At 39.7% G+C, this 19808-nt stretch overlaps 1 protein-coding gene across 4 annotated transcripts in view; it reads right to left on the minus strand.

Moving 5' to 3' along the window:
* ZNF507 (zinc finger protein 507) overlaps positions 1-17709 on the minus strand; it is a 40994-nt gene extending 23285 nt beyond the window's left edge. For 2 of the 4 annotated variants that reach the window (XM_050923059.1, XM_050923056.1), the window contains exons 1-5: positions 17579-17709; positions 15602-15729; positions 9853-11984; positions 7503-7608; positions 571-685 (exon numbers count right to left, since the gene is read on the minus strand). In XM_050923059.1, the coding sequence (XP_050779016.1) occupies positions 571-685; positions 7503-7608; positions 9853-11984; positions 15602-15629 (2381 nt within the window). In that variant the 5' untranslated portion in view covers positions 15630-15729; positions 17579-17709. Of the gene's footprint in view, positions 1-570; positions 686-7502; positions 7609-9852; positions 11985-15601; positions 15730-17571 lie in introns of all 4 variants that reach the window. The other 2 variants (XM_050923058.1, XM_050923057.1) reach the window with 2 other exon arrangements.
* Positions 17710-19808: the final 2099 nt, after the last annotated feature.

Genomic DNA, 19808 nt, shown 5'->3' on the forward strand with positions numbered 1-19808 from the left:
AAAATGTAGCCTTAATCATGGTTGCCTTCTCCCCACTGCACTGAGGTATTTGAACCTTGTTATTTGTGTCTTATCAGTTTAAAACAAAGCTTTAAAGTTTTAAAAATGACTGGGCGTAACCCTCTGCAGTGGAACGAATCCAAAATGAACTCAACTGCACAGGAAATCCAGAAATCAGCCAAACTTCAATTGAAGACTTTAATGAACTATCTAATGTAAAATATTGTAACATTTTCTTTATTTCCCCCTCCAAAGCGTCACATTTCATTGTTTCAAATTCAGAAAACACAGCTGATAAGTACAACTGAAAATACATGTACTGAAAATACTGTAGCACCATCAAGCTTATTGGATCCTAACTATATAGTTTGAATGAGCCAGCAGCTCCCTCCATTTTTGAATGGATTAGTTTAATTTGCCTTTTAGTAAAACTTTGAAACTCATATTAAATGCTTTCTACAATGATACCCTTAAAAACACACTGTCATTAAAATAAACACAAGCAATTAAAACTTTTAAGTTAAATAATTCAAAAGCTCAGCACTAGTGAATAACAATTAAGACACTCACCTGTATGGCTTATCAGAGTTATGAATCCGTCTGTGATTTCGTACCCCAACATATGTTGTGCTTGTGTAGTCACACACATCACATCTATAGAGTTTCTGGACTGAAGGCTTATTCCCTGTACACAATAGATTTAATTGTTTTAGAAATATGTTTTTTTCTACTATAGGACGTTCAAAGATAGTTTCAGCATTGAACAGAATTATGAAACATGAATTATCAGCATTTTGAAGTGATATTTCAACACTGAGGCAAACTAGAAATGGACATTATACATAATAAATGTAAATTTAGTTTACCAGTGCTCTTCTGCATGCTCCATGCTATTTATTAGAGCTATTCATATTTTAGGAAGTACATTCTCCCTCACAATCCAGCCTCTCCCTTTCCCTGGTTCCTGCAATCAGGTCATAATCTCAGGTTTGTAATATTATAAAGTGATGCTACAGAAACTGCAGGGCTCAGCATTTCCGCTGCAGAATCAAGTCAAAGGAAAAGGTAGGCACTAAGAAAAAAGAAACAATTAACAACAGAAGAAACAAAATCAAAAGCTTCCTGAAAAAGATCTGGCTAGGCGAGCCATTTTATCTCCCACTCATACCCCATCATCATCTTAAAAGAGTTTGGGATGTTCAGATTTAGGGTATTATATAACCTATTAAGGAGATAATCTAGATTTTTGTGAGAACTAAAAAATGAGTGTAAACAGAGGAAAATATTAACTTTTTTCAGTTTGAAATACCAAAGTATTTCCTTTCTGGGACTGACCTCTCAGCCAATGTAAGACATTTAAGCTGTGCTTTTCTTCTTGCAACTGGAAGATAGTTCAGATTCAACAACATGGTTCTGGAGCTTGGTTACAACCCTTCCATCCTCTTCCCAAGTTATTATTAGTAGATTACATTTAGTAATACCTAACTGTGTTAGATATATACATGGCCCTGAAATGACCAGGGTGTAGATTACTGGAAAACTTTTCAAGTGGGACAGAGTGGGGTAGAGAGGAATCCCTGAACCAAAATCATCAGGTAACAAGTTTTCCATTCTGGATCCTGACATTTCCTCTATCTGAGACTTGTGATGTGGCAAGCAGAAAGGAAAAGTTAGTAGGAGGGAGAAACAGCTACGATAGAAGGGAGAATGTCTCCTGTCCCTAAAAATAACCACCGATTTTGAGACCATCACTTGGAGCACCTTCCTGCTGAAGGATGCTTCCACAGAGGAGCAAAGGTCAACCTTCTAGGCCTTTATAAACATATGCTGATCTGGCAGCCATACAGATTTCCACTGTAGTGGATGATGCTCTTTCTGCCTAAGAGCCTGTGTTGAGCGCTCTCTCATCCCTTCTGGATTGGGTTGTTTTTTTTTTGTTTGTTTGTTTTTTTTGGTGCAGTTGAATAAGAATCTAGACATTTTCCTGAAATGGTCATTTTTACGAAGATATATTTTAACAGTAGTTCTCATATCTACTACATGCCATGCTTGGGTGTTGAGAACTGGGCAAATCAAGAAAGGATGATTTCCTATGAAATATGAAGGATACTTGACCTGGAAATGAATGATTCTGGGATTCAAGAAACACTTTGTCCTTTGCAGAAGACACAATAAGTTTCAAATTTTGTAAGAACAGAGATTTCAAAAACTCGTCTTTGCTGACATGATCGTGACCAGGAAGCAGGTCTCTGTCTTCCTCCTCACCACACCCACAACCACACACAAAGGGGAGTTAGATACCATCAGGTTGAATGGATGGGTCATGAGAGCTTGTAGTATTGTTAGCAGAGTCCAGATAGGGAACAAAGGTTTCCCGGTTGGTTTGGATACACATTGCCATAATGAACCAGGCGACCTACAAGACACTACATGAGCCTGTGTTTGACATTGCATCTTGTGTTTCAGCTTTAAACAATGATGGGAAGTCTTAGACTCAGGGAAGAAATCCAGAAAAACTGTAAGGTCTGGTTTCCTACATTGGATCCTTCTATTTTAACAGGAGAATTTTGTCCTTGTGAATGCTAAGACATAAAAGGCTTGTGGTGAGACTAGGAGTATCCTGTCTTGTTTAAAATTTGCCAGTCAATAGCCAGGCTGTCAGGCTCAGGTATTGTGAAATGTGATATAAGGATTAGTTCTGGATAGGAGTTCCTTCCTGGAAAGATGGAGTGATTTTAGCAATGTCTCAACTTAGGTCCACGTACAATGGCCTTCTTGCCAATTTGGTTTGAAAAAAAAAACAAACAAACCTGATCAATGTTTCCTCCTTTATCATCTCTTGAATTACTCCCAGTAGCTGAAGCAGGGGAAATGGCAGTGAAGAGTAGCAGAAGAAGGGGAGTTAGAGAGAGTATGGGGCTTATCTTGATAATTTCTTGAATGGTGAGGATAGTCCAATTTGCTGAGTCCCAAGAGCTGAACAGTTGAAACAGTTTTTGTGAGGTGACTCCAGCAGAGTTTCGTCTGGTATGGGATTAGGATAGAGGGTGGATGCAGGAGCACAAACAAACAGCTCAGACTGAGACCCCCTTCCCTGGCAGGGTTAAGGGATGGGAGCATTCATGGAAGCATCCCTTTCCGTGGCTTCTGACAGAGTCAGATTTATAGATTCTAAGGTCACAGGGGATCATTGTGATCATGTAGTCTGACCTCCTATATAACCATACAACTTCCCCCAAATAATTCCTAGAGCATCTCTTTTCCTTGCAGAAGGAACATCACCTCATTTAATCTGCTGTCTTAAGGAGGAAAATATTCAGCAGTTGATTTAATTCAGGGAGCAAATACCCAGAAATTTTAGTCCCCCTAAAGGAAAGGAGAGAATGGAGGTGTTAGTGGGGAATGTACTCACTGCTGTCCCCAAAATCAGCTTTAAAATCCAGGACTGCAGTGGATAAGACAGGAGTCCAAACTGCTGTTCTACTTGTGCTGCCAGAGTCACAGAATCTGACATACATAGTGGTTTAAATGTCTGCTGTCTATGTTAACAGCATTCCAGACCTTGTGTACAAGACAAAGCACGTGGACAAGACTGAAATGCTTCTGTAATTTGCCAGAACTAAAACCCAGCCCAAATGCCTTGACCTAAAGGAGAGGTCAGGAATCAGAAAGATAAAACTGATAAAGGACAAACAATAACAAAAGATATCAGAGAAGAACAAAGTAAGTCTGAATTAAACATTATGATTTAAAGTCTCCTAAGATCCAGGTGCCGATCAGCATTTGATTATAATCACTCCCAAAACTGAAATTTGACAGACCACATAAAAAGTGCTGAGGTTACTAATACTGTTAAGAATTTTTAGACATTTCTTTTAATTTGTGAGCTGAAAGCTCTGATACTGTTACAACTAGCTCTATTCCAGATAGCAGGAATTGACGACACATGGGTTTAAATGTCTGCTAAGGGTTCTACATTAATAGTATTCCAGATCTCAGGTAGAAGGCGATAGATAGGTAAACAGATATATATATAACTTCAGCTAACAATTTTAAAAAGGGGATCCAAAATGAATGCTAACCTGGAAGCAACATTTTTAAAGAAATAAAGTAGCAAACCAATAATTTTCGAAATGTAATTAAAGAAAGTCTTACTTCAAATTTAATGTCATAATATGCAAATATACAAACTTGTTCTTCTTGATTCTTTAGAGTAAACATTTATTGAGTGAACAGCCTATTGTAATTAGACAGACATTCAAATACCACTTCCTCTACATTTCATTTCGTTTCATAGTTGAACAAATAAGTGATGTGAAAGTATTTTTTTAAAATACTTTACATTAATTTGAGATTTGCAGACAGCTGATTTATTTTCCAAGTGAAAACCACTCCAAAAGTGACTAATAGCAGAGTTTAAACATGCAAAATCAAGTGACAGCAACTGGACCTCTAGGCTGATACTACCAAGGATTTATTCTGCCAGCAATACATACATGTAATAGACATAAAAATTAGATAACTGCATATATGCATACTTAACAAAAAGTGACCCCTACATGCTTAACTCTACTCCACCCATGAACTGAAACACATGGTGGAAAATTGCTCAATGCTCTGAGATCTCTACAAGATAAAGTGACATGGAATGATACTGGCCCTACATTCTTTGATTCAGCCTTAAATTCATGAAAGCAAGGAACATCAGACTTTTCCCACAATGCATTCATTTTATTACTGTACAAAAAAAACCTTCCATGAAATTTGCATGGCAGCCTTATTAAGTTTGTATTAACTGCTTTTGTCACATTCATTCATACAGGTGGATACATATCTTTTGTATTCTGGAGATTAACACGATTTCAGTCTAGCACAAGACACCAATAAGGTCCAGACCACCCAGCAGAGCAGAAACTGTGAATGATTCTGCTATTGCACTCCCGCTTCAGTGAACTTTCTACTACAAAGTGCCTGCAGGCTCGGTTCCATTAGTGAGAATTAATTTGGCTCTGAATTTATTTTCTAGTACGGAATTAGATATTTATTAGTTAGATGGCTTTAAAGAAAGAGTAGCTAACAAGATAAAAGGATACTGCAAAGAAATCTATTGCAGTTAGAAGTGGCTAACCACCAGTCAGCTCACACTTGGGAGCAATTACTCATACTAGTCACCAGTTTAGATTTATTCTTTAACAAAAAGCAGTTAAGTTATAGTTAAATTGCCAGCTTGGCATTATTTTCCTTCCCCCATGATTTTGTGGGACTTTTTGGAAGGGATTTGTGCACTGTGTATGTGGGAAATGACAAATCCTTATTCTAGCAAGAAGAACAGGTGCTCCTATAATGCAGCTTATTACTATAGTCCATTATTAGGCATTTACAATCCAATCATATCCAGTATTATAATGCTTCCTTTAAGTTTACTGTATAACATGATGAATAAAGAGACGTTTAGGACTGACTGTTTCATAAACAAAAAATGAAACTGTTCCAATTCAGAATCTCTCATATAAACAGATGCTATGCCATAAATTTCTTTATTTTGGGTAGCTTTATAGGGATGACATCTGTTTGACATGATGGCCTCTGTACTGCGGTAGTGCCATAATTTGATTGCAAATTGTTTTTGAAATAATTGAAGATTTCCAAAATATAATTTAACGGAAGTTTAAAAGGAAAAACATTTTTACTTAAATCATATTACCAACTTTAATTTGGGGTAAAAAACCATCTAAAATGAATGACTATAACATTTTACATAAGGTAAAAATGAGTAAAAATTATTAAAACATTTAGAGTAAATTTAAGTCAGGCCCAGCTTCCTAAATAGGAGTTTCCCCTACCAGAGGAATTACAATATCACGTCCTTAATTTGCAAGAATTGGAAAAAAAAAATTTAAGAGCAAGATTTTCACAGATGACTAGCAGTTTTGGTTTTCTCAGTTTTTGGATCTTCAACAAAAACACCCTAAATGGGGCCAGATTTTCTAGAGGAGCTGCTCAACACCTTCTGAAAATCAGGCCTCTTTCACGTTTCAAGTTGGGCACCCAAAAACTGAGGCACCCAAAATCATTAGTCACTTCTAAAAACCTTGGATTAAACAATTGCAAGCATTGACAATGGTGATAATCACAGCTGTGCAAACATTTATAACAAAAGCAAAACCAGCAACACCTATGTTCCATCACTTCTACAAAAATACTCATGCTATTTCTTTTGAAAAATGCCGGGTGCACTTGAAGAGTGCTTTTTCTTCTACTAAGGAGCTCTTCCTGCGTGCCCATGCCTCATCAAAAAACCAACCAACCAACCAAAACAAAACCCCTACAAAATTCATCTAGCACTTTCTTGAACTTGGGCCTGAAGAAAGTAACAAAACACTAAAAGCTCAATCTCCTGGAATTATTATATATATCTAAAACCCAGCTGGCTTCTAGGAGGACAAAAAAGTAGCTATCGGGTAATTTTATTTAGTGCTGGTGAGGTAAATAACTGATTTTTCTGACTTGTATATTTAATGTCAGAGCCATTTAATAAGATACAGCATGATCTAGTAGCATAATTATGGAACTGGGTGCCAGGAACTATAGTTCTAACTCTATTCTGACACTTACCACATGGCTCTGGGCAAATTACTAACAGCCCATACTTGCTCACATTAAGCAGTGCCTTCCTTACTCCATGAGTGGTCCCACTGATTTTAATGGGATTACTTTTGTCCTTACAAAACATGAGTAAGGGTGACAGAACTGGGCCCTTAGCCACTTTGTTGTTATACATATTACAACACACCTAGAGGCCCAAACTGAGATTTGGGTCCCATTGTGCTAAGTGCTATACATACACACATTGCAGGAGACCGTTCCTGCTCCAAAGAACTTACAAATTAGATAAAAAAGACCAACAAAGAGTGGTAGAGGAAACAGAATGCTTTATTTATTTATTCCCCCTCATGTAAACTGAGAAATATTTTTACCTACTGTACTTAAGTGATATGATTAATGCTTGCATAATAAAGATACAATAAAATAATTTTAAAGTATGATATTCAAGAGCGTGTCCTTGTGAGTATGCTTATTTGATGTTCCACAACTCTAAGTTATTTGAAAGTCAATTAAAAAAAAACAATCTTTTCGACATCCACTATGCAATTTTCTAAAAATATTTCTTAAAACCCAAAGGACATTAGTCCATAAAGGACTATGTCCATGGCAATTGATATTTTAAAAAAGAAGTGATCTGAGCTATCCCAGTGCGCACACACAAAAATATCTCCACTGGTTAAAGACACTGCTTGTCAAATGCTGATATGGTATGTCAAAACCATGCAGTTTTCCCAAGCCTTCTGAAAACCCCACACACATTTAGGCTGAGACTAAGCATAACAATTTTCTGCCTAAATGGAAGTTTTGAGAAACATAAGCTCATAATACAACACACCAGTAGCAATACTATAAATTTTACTCTTTACTGGTATCTTATGTAAAAATACATACAGTACCTTCTCTTTCATCTGCCTCACTGGAAACTATTAGTTTGTTAGATGTTGCTGTTGAGAGCAGATCTGGAAGACTATGTTGCTCTCTCTCATGATTTCGCAGCTGACTCTGTTAAAAAAAAAAAATCACCTTTCCTCTATAATATTTAAGTATAGACTCCATAAATACACAGTGGTCACTTCACCTTGCACTAACTTGCAAAGCTATTAACATTTACACATTAGTTCGTAAGTATTTGCAGAATGCCTCAGTTAACTGACTAACTGTACTACATATAAAATGCAAAATATGGTACTAAGATGACAATTCACTGAATGAAATGCTTTTGACTGTTTTAAAGAGTAGACGTTAGATATTTGACAAAGATATTAAATAGCAACAAGATTTTTTTAAAAGCAAAATCGATCAATAGAAAAAAGTGACCCGTTGAAGTAACTTCCTATACTTCTAAATGTAAAATAATTTTAAGATTAAACTTTTCTTCACATTCAGATATAATATAGTAATATACTGAAACTCTCAAAGAATAATAAAATTCTAATAGGAAGAATTTCTTCTCGATGGGGGATGGGGATAGGAGGGAAATAAGAGAAAAGAGGACTGGGTAGCTCAGGTTATTGGTAATAGGATAGAGAAGCAATCAGTTCTAATTCACAGGTTCAAATATGGACCAGGTCAGTAGTGCCTGTGTTTTCTTGTGATTATCCAGTGGCTTAGATGAAAGATGTCATTACAGTTTCTACTGGCCATGACAAAAATTCTCAACTATGGAGGTGAAGTACTTTAATCTAAATGTTTTCCTCCCAAATTAGAATTGAACAGGACAAGTGGGCAAGTTTGCACTGGCATTGCCTGTGCTGGTCCCAATTGTATGAATGACTGAAAGACTACAGTTACGAGTGCTACTGATATCTTTTCATAAGCACTAAATTCACATATAAATGCATCATCCTGCAACACTAATGTACTAAATAGAGAGGCAAAACTGTGACCGTGGCACAGTATTCAGCTCTGGAGTGTAATTTTTCAGATTTGGTCCTCTGCATAATATCTGTTACATGAGGCAGCAAGAGAATGAGAAAAAGAAATTTTTGTCTCTCAGCTGATTGTTCTGGGCTAACGTTTCTACAACAGCGGTTCTCAAACTGTGGGTCGGAACCCTAAAGTGGATCGGGACCCTATTTTAATGGGGTCACTAGGGTTTAGACTTGCTGCGGCCTGGGGCCAAAGCCTGAGCCCCACCACCCAGGGCCAAAGCACAACAGCTTCAGTCCTGGGCGGCGGGGCTCAGGTTGCAGCTGTCCTGCCTGGGGCTGAAGCCCTTGGGTTTTGGCTCACCCCTTTCTTCCCCCTTCCCCACCTGGGGCAGCAGGGCTCAGGCGAGTTCAGTCTCCACTCCTGGGGTCGTGTAGTAATTGTTGTCATCAGAACGGGGTTGTGATGCAATGAAGTTTAAGAAACCCTGTTTTAGAAGAACGATCTCTGGTTTTGCACCCACTCCCAATGAGGGGTCACGTTTGAGTCCCCTTTGAAGGTCTGATCTATTAGGTTATCTAGACCAGGGGTGTCTAACCTGTGGCTCTGGAGCCACATGTAGCTCTTCAGTTAATATGCGGTTCCTAGTGTAGAAACTGACTCCGAGGCTGGAGCTACTGGCACCAACGTTCCAATGGGCCAGGGGGTGCTCACTGCTCAACCCCTGGCTCTGCCCAGGCCCTGCACCAATTCTACCCCTTCCCATCCCCTCCCCTCAGCCTGCCATGCCCTCGCTCCTCCCCCCCACCCAGAGCCTCAAGCATACCACGAACAGCTGATCAGGAGGTGCGGGGAGGGAGGGGGAGATACAGATCGGTGGGGCTGCTGGTGGGTGGGAGGCACTGGGAGCGGGGTGGGGGAGCTGATGGGGGGCTGCCAGCATATTACTGTGGCTCTTTGGCAATGTACATTGGTAAATTCTGGCTCCTTCTCAGGCTCAGGTTGGCCACCCCTGATCTAGACTATCCCCTCCCAGTGCTTCCATTCCCTCCTGTTATTGCTACAGGTTAACAGGCCAGAAGTAGTCCATTAATGGATCACTATGATGACTCTCAGTGAAAATGTAATATTTTTCACAAAGAAACCAAGGACACATAAAAGTAAATAACCCAAGGTTGCCAGACATGTGGCAAGAATACAGTACAGTACAAGAGTAGTTCTAACAGTCTCCATTTGTAATGCCATTGCAGCCAAGGTGCCATACTTTGATAATTCCCGTGACTAACTTAGTTTAGTTAAAAGAAAGTAATAAAACAGTTAATTAGTAGCAAACACTTAAACTGCTATTCTAGAAAGATAAAAAGAAAATAACTTCACCTTATAATGAAAGGATTCTTCACATTGCTTACATTGATACATTCTGGTTTTGCAATGGTTGATCATGTGGCTTTCTAAATCTTTACTATTGTCAGCTATGTGCTCACAGATAGGACACTGATATGGTTGCCTTTGACGATGGACTCTCAAGTGTTGTTTTATGTAGCCCTTATTGCCACTGCTATAATGGCATAGGCGACAGCGGTATGGTCGATCTACATTGGGTATGTACTCTACCAGGTTACTTCCTGGCATGTTCATGTCATTCACAGGTTGACATTGTGCGTTGTCCTGTAATTCTTTCAAAATGTCATCATCAGAAGCATTCTGATCTGTCCTTTCTCTCAATTTTTCAATTACTGTGAGCAGTGACATACTAATGCCCATTTTAATTGGTGCTTCTGATAGCTCTGGTTTGTCCTTCTGTAGCTCCATTATTGCACAGTCACTTTGGTTTAAACTAGTTAACCCCTCTGGAGGGTTTTTAAGTGACGATACCATTTTAGAATGGGCTGCACAAGTGCCATCCGTCTGTCTTTGTCCTGTATCTGCATCTAAAGAGTTTACTGCACTGAAGGCCCTAAAGCTGGATCTTGTTAGTTCTGCAGCTCTGATAGGCATTGTAACAAGAGCTTCTGCAGCTAACGAGTGCAGTCTTAGAGACTCCGAATTTGTTCTTCTTCGCACAGGAGGGGCATTTTCATCAGCTGCTATGCCTTTATTAGAGATTAAATCATTATCTTTCTTCTCAGTATTGCTCCATCCTATTATTACTTCTTCAATTTCATCTGAGTGATAAACTTCACCAGATCCTTCACACACAACCTGGGATTCCTCTGAAATTAATTTTTTCTCAGCTTCAATGTCAGTGTTCATTAGGAAAGGTTTCTGTAAAACAGTTTCTTCAGCACTTGGCAAGCGCTCTACTATTACATTAACATGACCTTTCTTATTTGGGCTACAGTTAATGATTTTCTGTGCTGATGAAAGTAGGCTATCAGTTATCAAATTATCTTGCTCTGTATCTGTATCCGATACGGTTTCCTCTAACAGTTCTCCAGTAGGGGAAAGGGCTGTTGATTGACTTAGGACCTCTTCCTCTTTTACATTTTCTACCACTGGTGGAGATTTACATGACAGTTGCTCAGAAGTACAAATCTGGAGTTGAAGCGAATGGTCACTATGGATGTCTAGTTCATTATTTTCTAGAGAGAGAACAATTGTATCCACACTATGAGGCGTATGAGTTATGGTTGCATCTGACAAGCTAGTAGGCTCATTTTCTTCTTCAAATATAGGATAGGAACAATCAACCTCACCTGCATGTTTCCATGCATGGGTTTTCAACATTCTTTGCTGACCACAAGTGTAGCTACAAATTAAGCACCGATACATGCCATACTGCTCATAAGTATACCATTTTCTCCTACCCATTTCAGCTATAGGAGTAGATTGAATTATGCCTTTACAGTCCAGATGCACTGCCTGATCAGTGCCTGCTTTGACATTTCCTCCCACTGACCCTTGCAAAGATGAAGTTGAGAGATTTACACATTGTTGCACTTTTGACTGTTTTTTGCCATCATTCTCATGGTGAATTCTGATATGAACTTCAAGTTCTTCTTGCTTTTTAGAAGCAAAATGGCACTCTGAGCACATTAATATCACTTCATTCTGTTGACTATGTTGTTTTATATGTTCCTGTAGTATAGAAAGAGATGGTGATAGAAATTTACATAGGCTACACTGGTAGCATATAACCTTTCTTTTACTTTGTGGAAGACAATTGGTTACATAATCTGCTTGTAGCTCATCAGTCTTTTTAATGTCAATAACAGGCAGCTCCATTGTTTTAGCCGGGATCTCACAAATTTCTTGTGTTTCAAAAGATGGTGTAGAAGCATTAGGATGGGAACGTTTTTTCCCTATTAAAAGGCATCTCTGTGACTTCTCACTTTCTACTATCTTGCTTAATTTTTGGATAACATGGATTAGAGGATCAGTTTTACATTTTCTATGATCTTCACTGCTTTCCAGTGTTGAGCCAATGACTGTTTCAGAAATCAGTACAGCTTCCTGTTCCCCAATATTTGGCACCAATACTGCAATACTGCTTCCCTCTTCCATAATATCTGAAAAAGTTTTATGAAATGGAACATTAGCTTATTTAACAAGCACAAAGATAGAAATATGTAGTCACTTCTGATAAATATTTAACTTCCTAATTCTACTAAAATGGTAGCCTAAATTCATTAATATTCTAATAATATTCCAGTTTTAGACTACAGAAAATCAGAAACCTGGAAGGCCTTATACACACAGCATTTTGGATACCATATTACATTTTGACAGAATATTTGTAGCACCTTTTCATGTTAGCCTACATCTGAATGTTTCAAACTACAAAGGTATGGAGTGGCAGAGTGAGCTAATGATTTTCACAGGTAAGTTGGTTTGTATTGTTGTGGATATTGTCTATTTCCCCACCATGATCACCACCATCTGAACACTAGAAACCCTACCTAAAGATACTGATTTTAAATTAATTCAGCACATTTAAATTAAAAAAGCAAGTCTCAATCTGGCATGAAGACCTACTCTTTAAATACTAAGTGCATCAAGTACAGTTTCTACTGATTAGATGAAGTCTTCTGAAATGAATGTAGGTTTGTAACAAAACACTTCAGAATATAACTATAATTTCAGCATGAAATGGTTCTACTAAGCATTACCTGCATTAATCATTTAGGTATGGCTTTATTTATTAAGATAGTACAAATGTAAAAAAAGCATATTTCTCAGCACAAGACTAATTTTCTAAGATAGCAAGGCAATATCAGCTGAACTGTAAAGCTCTACTGGTAGTGCGCATTTCGGAACAATCACAGAATCTGTGTTTTAAGAATTGTATAGTTCTGGAAACAGCAGGCAATAACTGTTTCCCTTTTTACTTCCTTTTAAAAACATTAACCATAAACCACAGACCATAATGTGGTGTGGTCAGAGGTTTAAAAAGTGGCCATATTTAAGCACAAACATGGTTTGAGATTATTGACTGGGGGAAAAAAAACCAGAATGGGAATTGAATGCAGCACCATGTTTATAATATTACACCTCATGTGGAGCTGATTTTTTTATTCTCATTATTTTCTCCTGTAATAAAAGTTCTTTAAGCCAAATTAAACCTTCAGTTAAACTGTGAAATTCCAGTATCTTCCAATTAATTACACTCAATACATATCTCTGATGTAAAAGGAGGAAAAGATTCGCTCTAATAGGAATAAAAAACAGTATAAGCTGAATTTTCTCACTAAAGACAGTAGACATGATGTTAAGTAAACACAAGGAGCAGGTAATATGACACCATTTTTGCACAGTAACTTCTTAGAGCAGGACCACACTACAAGTCAGTTGAAATGTCTTTTAATAAAAGTATCCAATTGTCCGGGGCTTAGAACTTGTCAAACAAGTTACTCATGTAGAAATAGTATTTTTAGTCAATTGCAGAAATTGGATTGAGCTTTTTAGTTTAAGAACAGAACAAACAGCACACAGCACCACAACTTTGGGCTCATATTTAGAACTGGGGAAGATGCTTTTTGTTCATGAGAGACAATAAAAACTGCATCCTGTGCTGAATTAATATGCGGCTGTAGAAACTTATTTGCAGAGGATACAGTTGTTAGAATTAAAAAGAAGCATTTTCAAATGATGTGTACTGAATTTTAAATATTCTATTTACAGATCTCAAATATGAACCAGAGAACTTTTTTTAATCATATAGCAGAACAATACAAAAGTGAAGATTTTATAATAAAGAATCAGCTTCTATCCCCATGTAGCATGTAGGAAACATTGCTTCAATATAACTGAAAGAGACACATAGCTCAATAGTCTGTTCATGCCAGTTCTTCTGATGCAACTCCAGGTACACAAAAGTTCTGCTGTAGGTACACCTCAGGAAACTGAAAATACCACTCCGGCTCTTCACAAATCCAGAGTGGATAGTTGACATTAAGGGGGTAGACAAGAATCTATATGCAGATAAGAATCATTAAAGTCCAGTGCAGTAGCACTATGATGGTAAATTGAAAATATTAATTCAAGTAAGATTGGTTTGAAATTGAACCTTTTGCTGCAGTTCACTGTGATTCATTAAGAGGGAAATTAAGCCAACCTTAGCCTTGGCAACAGTAATGGTTAGTTAAATAAAATTACAAAAAGTTTTATTTTTGTCCAACACATGGGAAAACTAGCTTCCTTTCACATTTTGTCATTTTTTAATACCATTATTGTAGCCAATGCTACAGTTCGCTTGCACATTCCCTTCCCTTACATTATAAGAATCTTTCTGAGAAAAAGTCATAGTTAGAGAATATGGTCTTTTTTGAAAAGCTAGACTACAGTTTTGTTCCAATATTTTTCCTCATGTTCTGTAGTGGACGTATGTATATTTCTTACCTTGCCACGTGTGTTTCTGAGCACATACTGATTTTTATTTGATATGTCAAAAAGGGAAATACATACAGTACTCCGCACTGCGGTCAATGGTAGTTGCACATTACTGCCAATTTATGGTTATTAAGGTTGGTAGAAGTACTTCTCTATTTTAAAAGGTTTTACACATTATTAATTTGAGGATTTATTTAACTCAGATGAAAAGTTTCCTCCATGCTAAATCTTGGATTCTGCTATCACAACTCAATTTCCTCTTGCCCTCCCCTCAGTACAGAAGATAAAACCATTTGATTAAATAAATTAAAGTAAGTGTGAATTTCACAGTTTGGAGTTTTTTCAAATGATTTCAGTGGGACTACTTCCAGGATTAAAGTTAAGCATGGAGTAAATGTTTGCAAGACCAGAACCTTTGTAGGATTTGGGGGTTTTTTTGTTTTGTTTTTTTTGTATTTTTTTTGTAAGAAAGTTTTAGAGAGAAATAAATAAAATATAACTTTTATTTGCAAACAGTTATAACAGTAGATGAGCGGTTAAAGAAAAAAATTAGAGAGAGCAGATTGTCCCAAACGAGAAACTATTATTGTATTCAAGTACTTGCTATACAAATTTATCTCCCTGACAACAGCTACAAACTTTTTCCTTGAACTATTTCAAATGTATAGGTCATAACACCAGTCCCCACAGAAATGCTGACCACAGATACTTCCCCTTCAGTTTACTATTCAGTTTATATTGACATCTGATTAGTTTATTTAAAATGCAATTATGGTTTTTCTATTGTAAAAATGCTGAAGTTGAGAGACTCACAAGAGGATGTGGAGAAGAGTATCTAATTTTCTACAGATACACGAAGATACTGCCCTTTCAAAAATAATACTATTTTTGTCTTTGACATTTTATTTAAATAGTAGCATTTTCTAAACCTTTAAGTTCTATAAAGATTTAAGTTCTTATTTACTAGAAGCATGTATGCTGAATTCAAGCCATGTCAGATATTACAGATATTATTCAGGCCTAATCTGAAGCTATCTAGTTTGCAAATTAATTCCAGATTAGGCCTGAATAAAGACTGGGGGTGGTTGGGTCATTACAAAACCTAAACTTAATTTCCTCAATACTAATTTCTCCCTACAGTTACTCACACCTTCTTGTCAACTGTCTGTAATGGGCCGCTCTCTTACCACTTCAAAAGTTATTTCTCCTCCCTTGGTATCCTGCTGTTAATTGATTTATCTCGTTAGACTGACTTAACACTTGGTAAAGCATCCCACATCCTTTCATGTATTTATACCTGCTCCTGTATCTTTTACTTCATACATCTGATGAAGTGAGTTCTAGCCCATGAAAGCTTATGTCCAAATACATTTGTTAGTCTCTAAGGTGCCAAAAGGACTCTTTTTTTATATATATATTTACAAGCTGAGCCTAGAAAGAAAATGTTTTATTCTAGATTCTGTTTTGCAGTGGAGTAATATTGAAGAGACCTTTCTTTCCCTAAAAATTGCAAAAAAAGTTCAAACCTTAATTACTGCATCAGTAACACTTAGACAAAAGAGAAGGCCCCAATCTTGTAATCACATCTATTAGTGTGAACCCATACTCTACATGTAGCCCAGTTAAAGGCAAGGGTTTACCGATACTGCCGATTTGGAGCTATGGGAAATTTCTCCAGACTGAAGTAGCGAAATGTACATGAGTGAAGTGCGTATTTCAAAAGGCATGACTAAGTTAAAGGCATTTGAAATGAAAGTTAGGTTTAGGTAAGGCCAACTATTGCTTAACACAATAGTGTAAAGCAAAAGCCATCACAACAGCCTTTATAAATCCCATAAGTAGGAAAATTTCATGAGAATTTCACTTTGACCAACTATTGATTTTATTACTTAATTTTCAGAAACCAAAGCTATTGACATAGCAAAATCCTTGAGACTGATATCAACCCAACAGTTGTGAAAAGTTACTATACATCCAGGTTTTCCTGGACATTGCCTCTTTTTTGAGATTCCATCTCTCTTTGCCTGGATTTTTCAAGCAACAGGAAATGTCCTGGATTTTTGCAGAGCAGATGCTGCATCTTAAAGCCCGGATTGGTCCACTTCCCAATTGTTCCCACCCCTACACTGGCAGCTGATTGATTCATTCCTCTACAACAACAGCGGTGGCGGCAAGCTCCAGCTCCCAGCCCCAGGCAGGGGGTCCCCCTGGGAAGTGCTGACTGATGGCTGTTGCTGCTTCCTAGGCTTGTACCAGCTTCCCATCCATCCTGACAGGGAGCAACACTATCCTCCACCTCCAGTGAGTACCCCTACCACAGGTACCCTCTCCAGCTCTCCCCACCCCCTTTGTCCTCTTTTGGGGAATCTGAAATATGGTAACCCTGTGTGACACGTTTCTCAAATCACTCCCTCTCCAAAGGGGAGGTTGGCTGGAGTACATCACTAGTTTGGTTTTCTTACTCCTGCATTTCAAAATCACTGACTGAAACTAATATTAATCAGATTTGGTACATTAAGATTATTGCCTCAACTGCACTTTGGTTTCAGTAGCTGGTTGCTCTCTCCTCCCCTGCAGGGGCTGCTGGAACAAGCCAGGCTTGTTTTTTCCCCAAACTCCTATCCTGGTGGAAGGCCATGGTAACGTGGGGGTGGGGGGAGGTATATCTACTCCGCCAGGGACTCTTGCAAACCTTCCCATTTAGCTCATTATTTATCAACCTTCCTCTCCTAGTTAGACCTCGTGCAACCAACCACCTGTCCAGCTTAGTCACCACCACGCCAGTCACCCATGCGGCAAACCCCTCTCCGGGACAGGGAGAGAAGAAGCACAAGAAGCCGCCCAGGGCAGAAAACACCGTACAGGCTGCGTGAGGTGCGCGAACCCTAGGTTACGCTAAGGGGAAGGGGCAAGGAGGGCGCTGGGCGTTACGTAGAAAGCAAGGGCCTGAATTCAGACCCCGATACGGAGCGCGGGCAGCAGGCGAAGGCCGAGGAGGCGGTGATGACCCCAGTTACACCGCAGGGGCGCCTGGGGAAGAGGGTGTTCCCCGACAGATGGGAGGAGGGGACGACCTGGGGGAGAGGCCTCGGGCTGAGGCAAGCGGGGTTTGTGGGAGACGAGGGGGCTGCGACGTGCCGCGGGAGGTGATAGCTGCGGAGCCCAAAGTCTGAGCCGAAGGGGGGGGGTTCCACGATATGCACATGGGCTCCGCTTCCTGGCGCTCTGCTGCCGCCGCCTCCTTCCCTCCCGCGCTCCGTTACTCACACGCTACCTGCCGAGTCCTCCGCGGGACAGGCCGCTCCCCGCCACGTCTTCTCGCTTCTCTCGGACCGGCGTTGCTGAAAGCTTTTTTGTTTTTTCCTCCCTCGGAACACTGCTTCAAAATGGCGATGATGGAGACGGGATCACGTGACCGTTGAGCCAGATCAGGTGATCGAAGAGTGAAAGTCCTTGTCAACTCTCCCTCCTTCCTGTTACCATAGAGACGAGGGCTGGCTCCAGGGTGAAGGAAATGTCAAGGGCCCTGCTTACAGAAGGGCATAGGCAGCACCATAAGGTGTCACCTGGGAGCCCCATAGCCAAGGGGCAAGCTCAACGCCCCTGCACAGACTTCAGCATCCACGTTCGCCCCTCACCCTCGTACACTGACATTCAACATCCACACTCGTCCCTTCAGCATCCACGCTCGCCCCTCTCCCCCTGTACACTGACATTCAACATCCACACTCGTCCCTTCAGCATCCACGCTCGCCCCTCTCCCCCTGTACACTGACATTCAACATCCACACTCGTCCCTTCAGCATCCACGCTCGCCCCTCTCCCCCTGTACACTGACATTCAGCATCCACACTCGCCCCTTCAGCATCCACGCTCGCTCTTCACCCTCGTACACTGACATTCAACATCCACACTCGTCCCTTCAGCATCCACGCTCGCCCCTCTCCCCCTGTACACTGACATTCAACATCCACACTCGTCCCTTCAGCATCCACGCTCGCCCCTCTCCCCCTGTACACTGACATTCAACATCCACACTCGTCCCTTCAGCATCCACGCTCGCCCCTCTCCCCCTGTACACTGACATTCAACATCCACTAGGATGATCAGACAGCAAATGTAAAAAATTGGTACGTGTGTGTGTAATAGGAGCCTATATAAGAAAAATACACAAAAATCAGGACTGTCCCTATAAAAGTGGGACATCTGGTCACCCTAACATCCACGCTCGCCCCTCCAGCATCCATGCTCGCTCCTCACCCCCTGTACACTGACTTTCAGCATCCACACTCGCCCCCACCCCTTCAGCATCCATGTCCATTTGCCTACCCATTGCTATTTCTTTTTCCATTGCTGTATTCTCTTTCTTGATTTTCCTCCTGGTCAATATTAGAATGAGGCATGGAGATTACATGTGCATCTCCCTACTGTCTTCCCTGAGTTCCTATTTTAAAGCTCTTTTAATCAGTTGTACCAGCCTCCATCCCAGAAATCTATGTTCCTCCGTACTCAAGTGGAGTCCACCCCAGGAGGACAGTCCTCTGTCCAGTGGTCAAACATCCCAAAGAACTCTTTGTAGCACTACTGAGTGAGCCATCTGTTCATCATGATCTTGTGTTGGCTTCATTCTCCTCTAGGGATAGGCAGAATCCCACTGAAGATCACCTGAGCCTCCATTTCTTTAAGTGTCTTCCCCAGCATGACGTAGTCTCCCTTTATGCGTACCAGCAAGAATCTAGCAGTATCGTTTCTTCCATGTGAAGGACAATCAATGGATTCTTTCTTGCTCCAGTTAGGATCCTCTTCAGCCTCAGATCCACATCCCACACCTTAGCTCCCACCAGACAGCACCCCTTTCTGTTCTCCAGATGAGCTCTGGTGACAGGCCTCGGTCTTCTTAGTAGGGAGTCACCAATCTTGTAGACTTGTCTCTTTTTGAAGTTGGTGCGATTCTCCAGCCTTCCTGTTCGTTCTGGCTGCAAGTCCTTGTGTCTTTTGTCCTCTATCCTCCTGGGGCTCTGAACTCTGGCTGTCTCCATTGACTTTTCCTCTCCTTGTAGAAAGAGCTGCTCCTCTCTTGCTCCTTGCCCGTCTACCTTCTGTTACTGTGTACTGTACCCCTTCTTCATTTTTCAACTCAACAGTCCTGTTCCTGAGCTCTATTTACTGCTGGTGGAATTCTGCACCAAAAAATTAAAATTCTGCACACTATTTTAAAATTCTGCAAAATTCTACATATTTTATTTGTCAAAATAACATACTATAATCACACCAGTTTCAATTATTTTTGGTCATTTATTTCAAAATACCTGTCAGCAAGTATGTCTGTAATAATACAGACACCAAAAGGATTCAGGAAATGTTTTTTACAAATAGATTCCTTACTAGGCATATTAATACAGAGCTCTGAGTAATAATTCATTTAAACTACAGTACAGAACCATATTTCCCACATCCCTCAAAAGCAGTGCAAAGACTTGGGGGAGTCAGGAGTAATGGAGGAG

This window comes from Gopherus flavomarginatus, chromosome 14, assembly GCF_025201925.1.
Source record: "Gopherus flavomarginatus isolate rGopFla2 chromosome 14, rGopFla2.mat.asm, whole genome shotgun sequence".
Lineage (NCBI taxonomy): Eukaryota > Metazoa > Chordata > Testudines > Testudinidae > Gopherus > Gopherus flavomarginatus.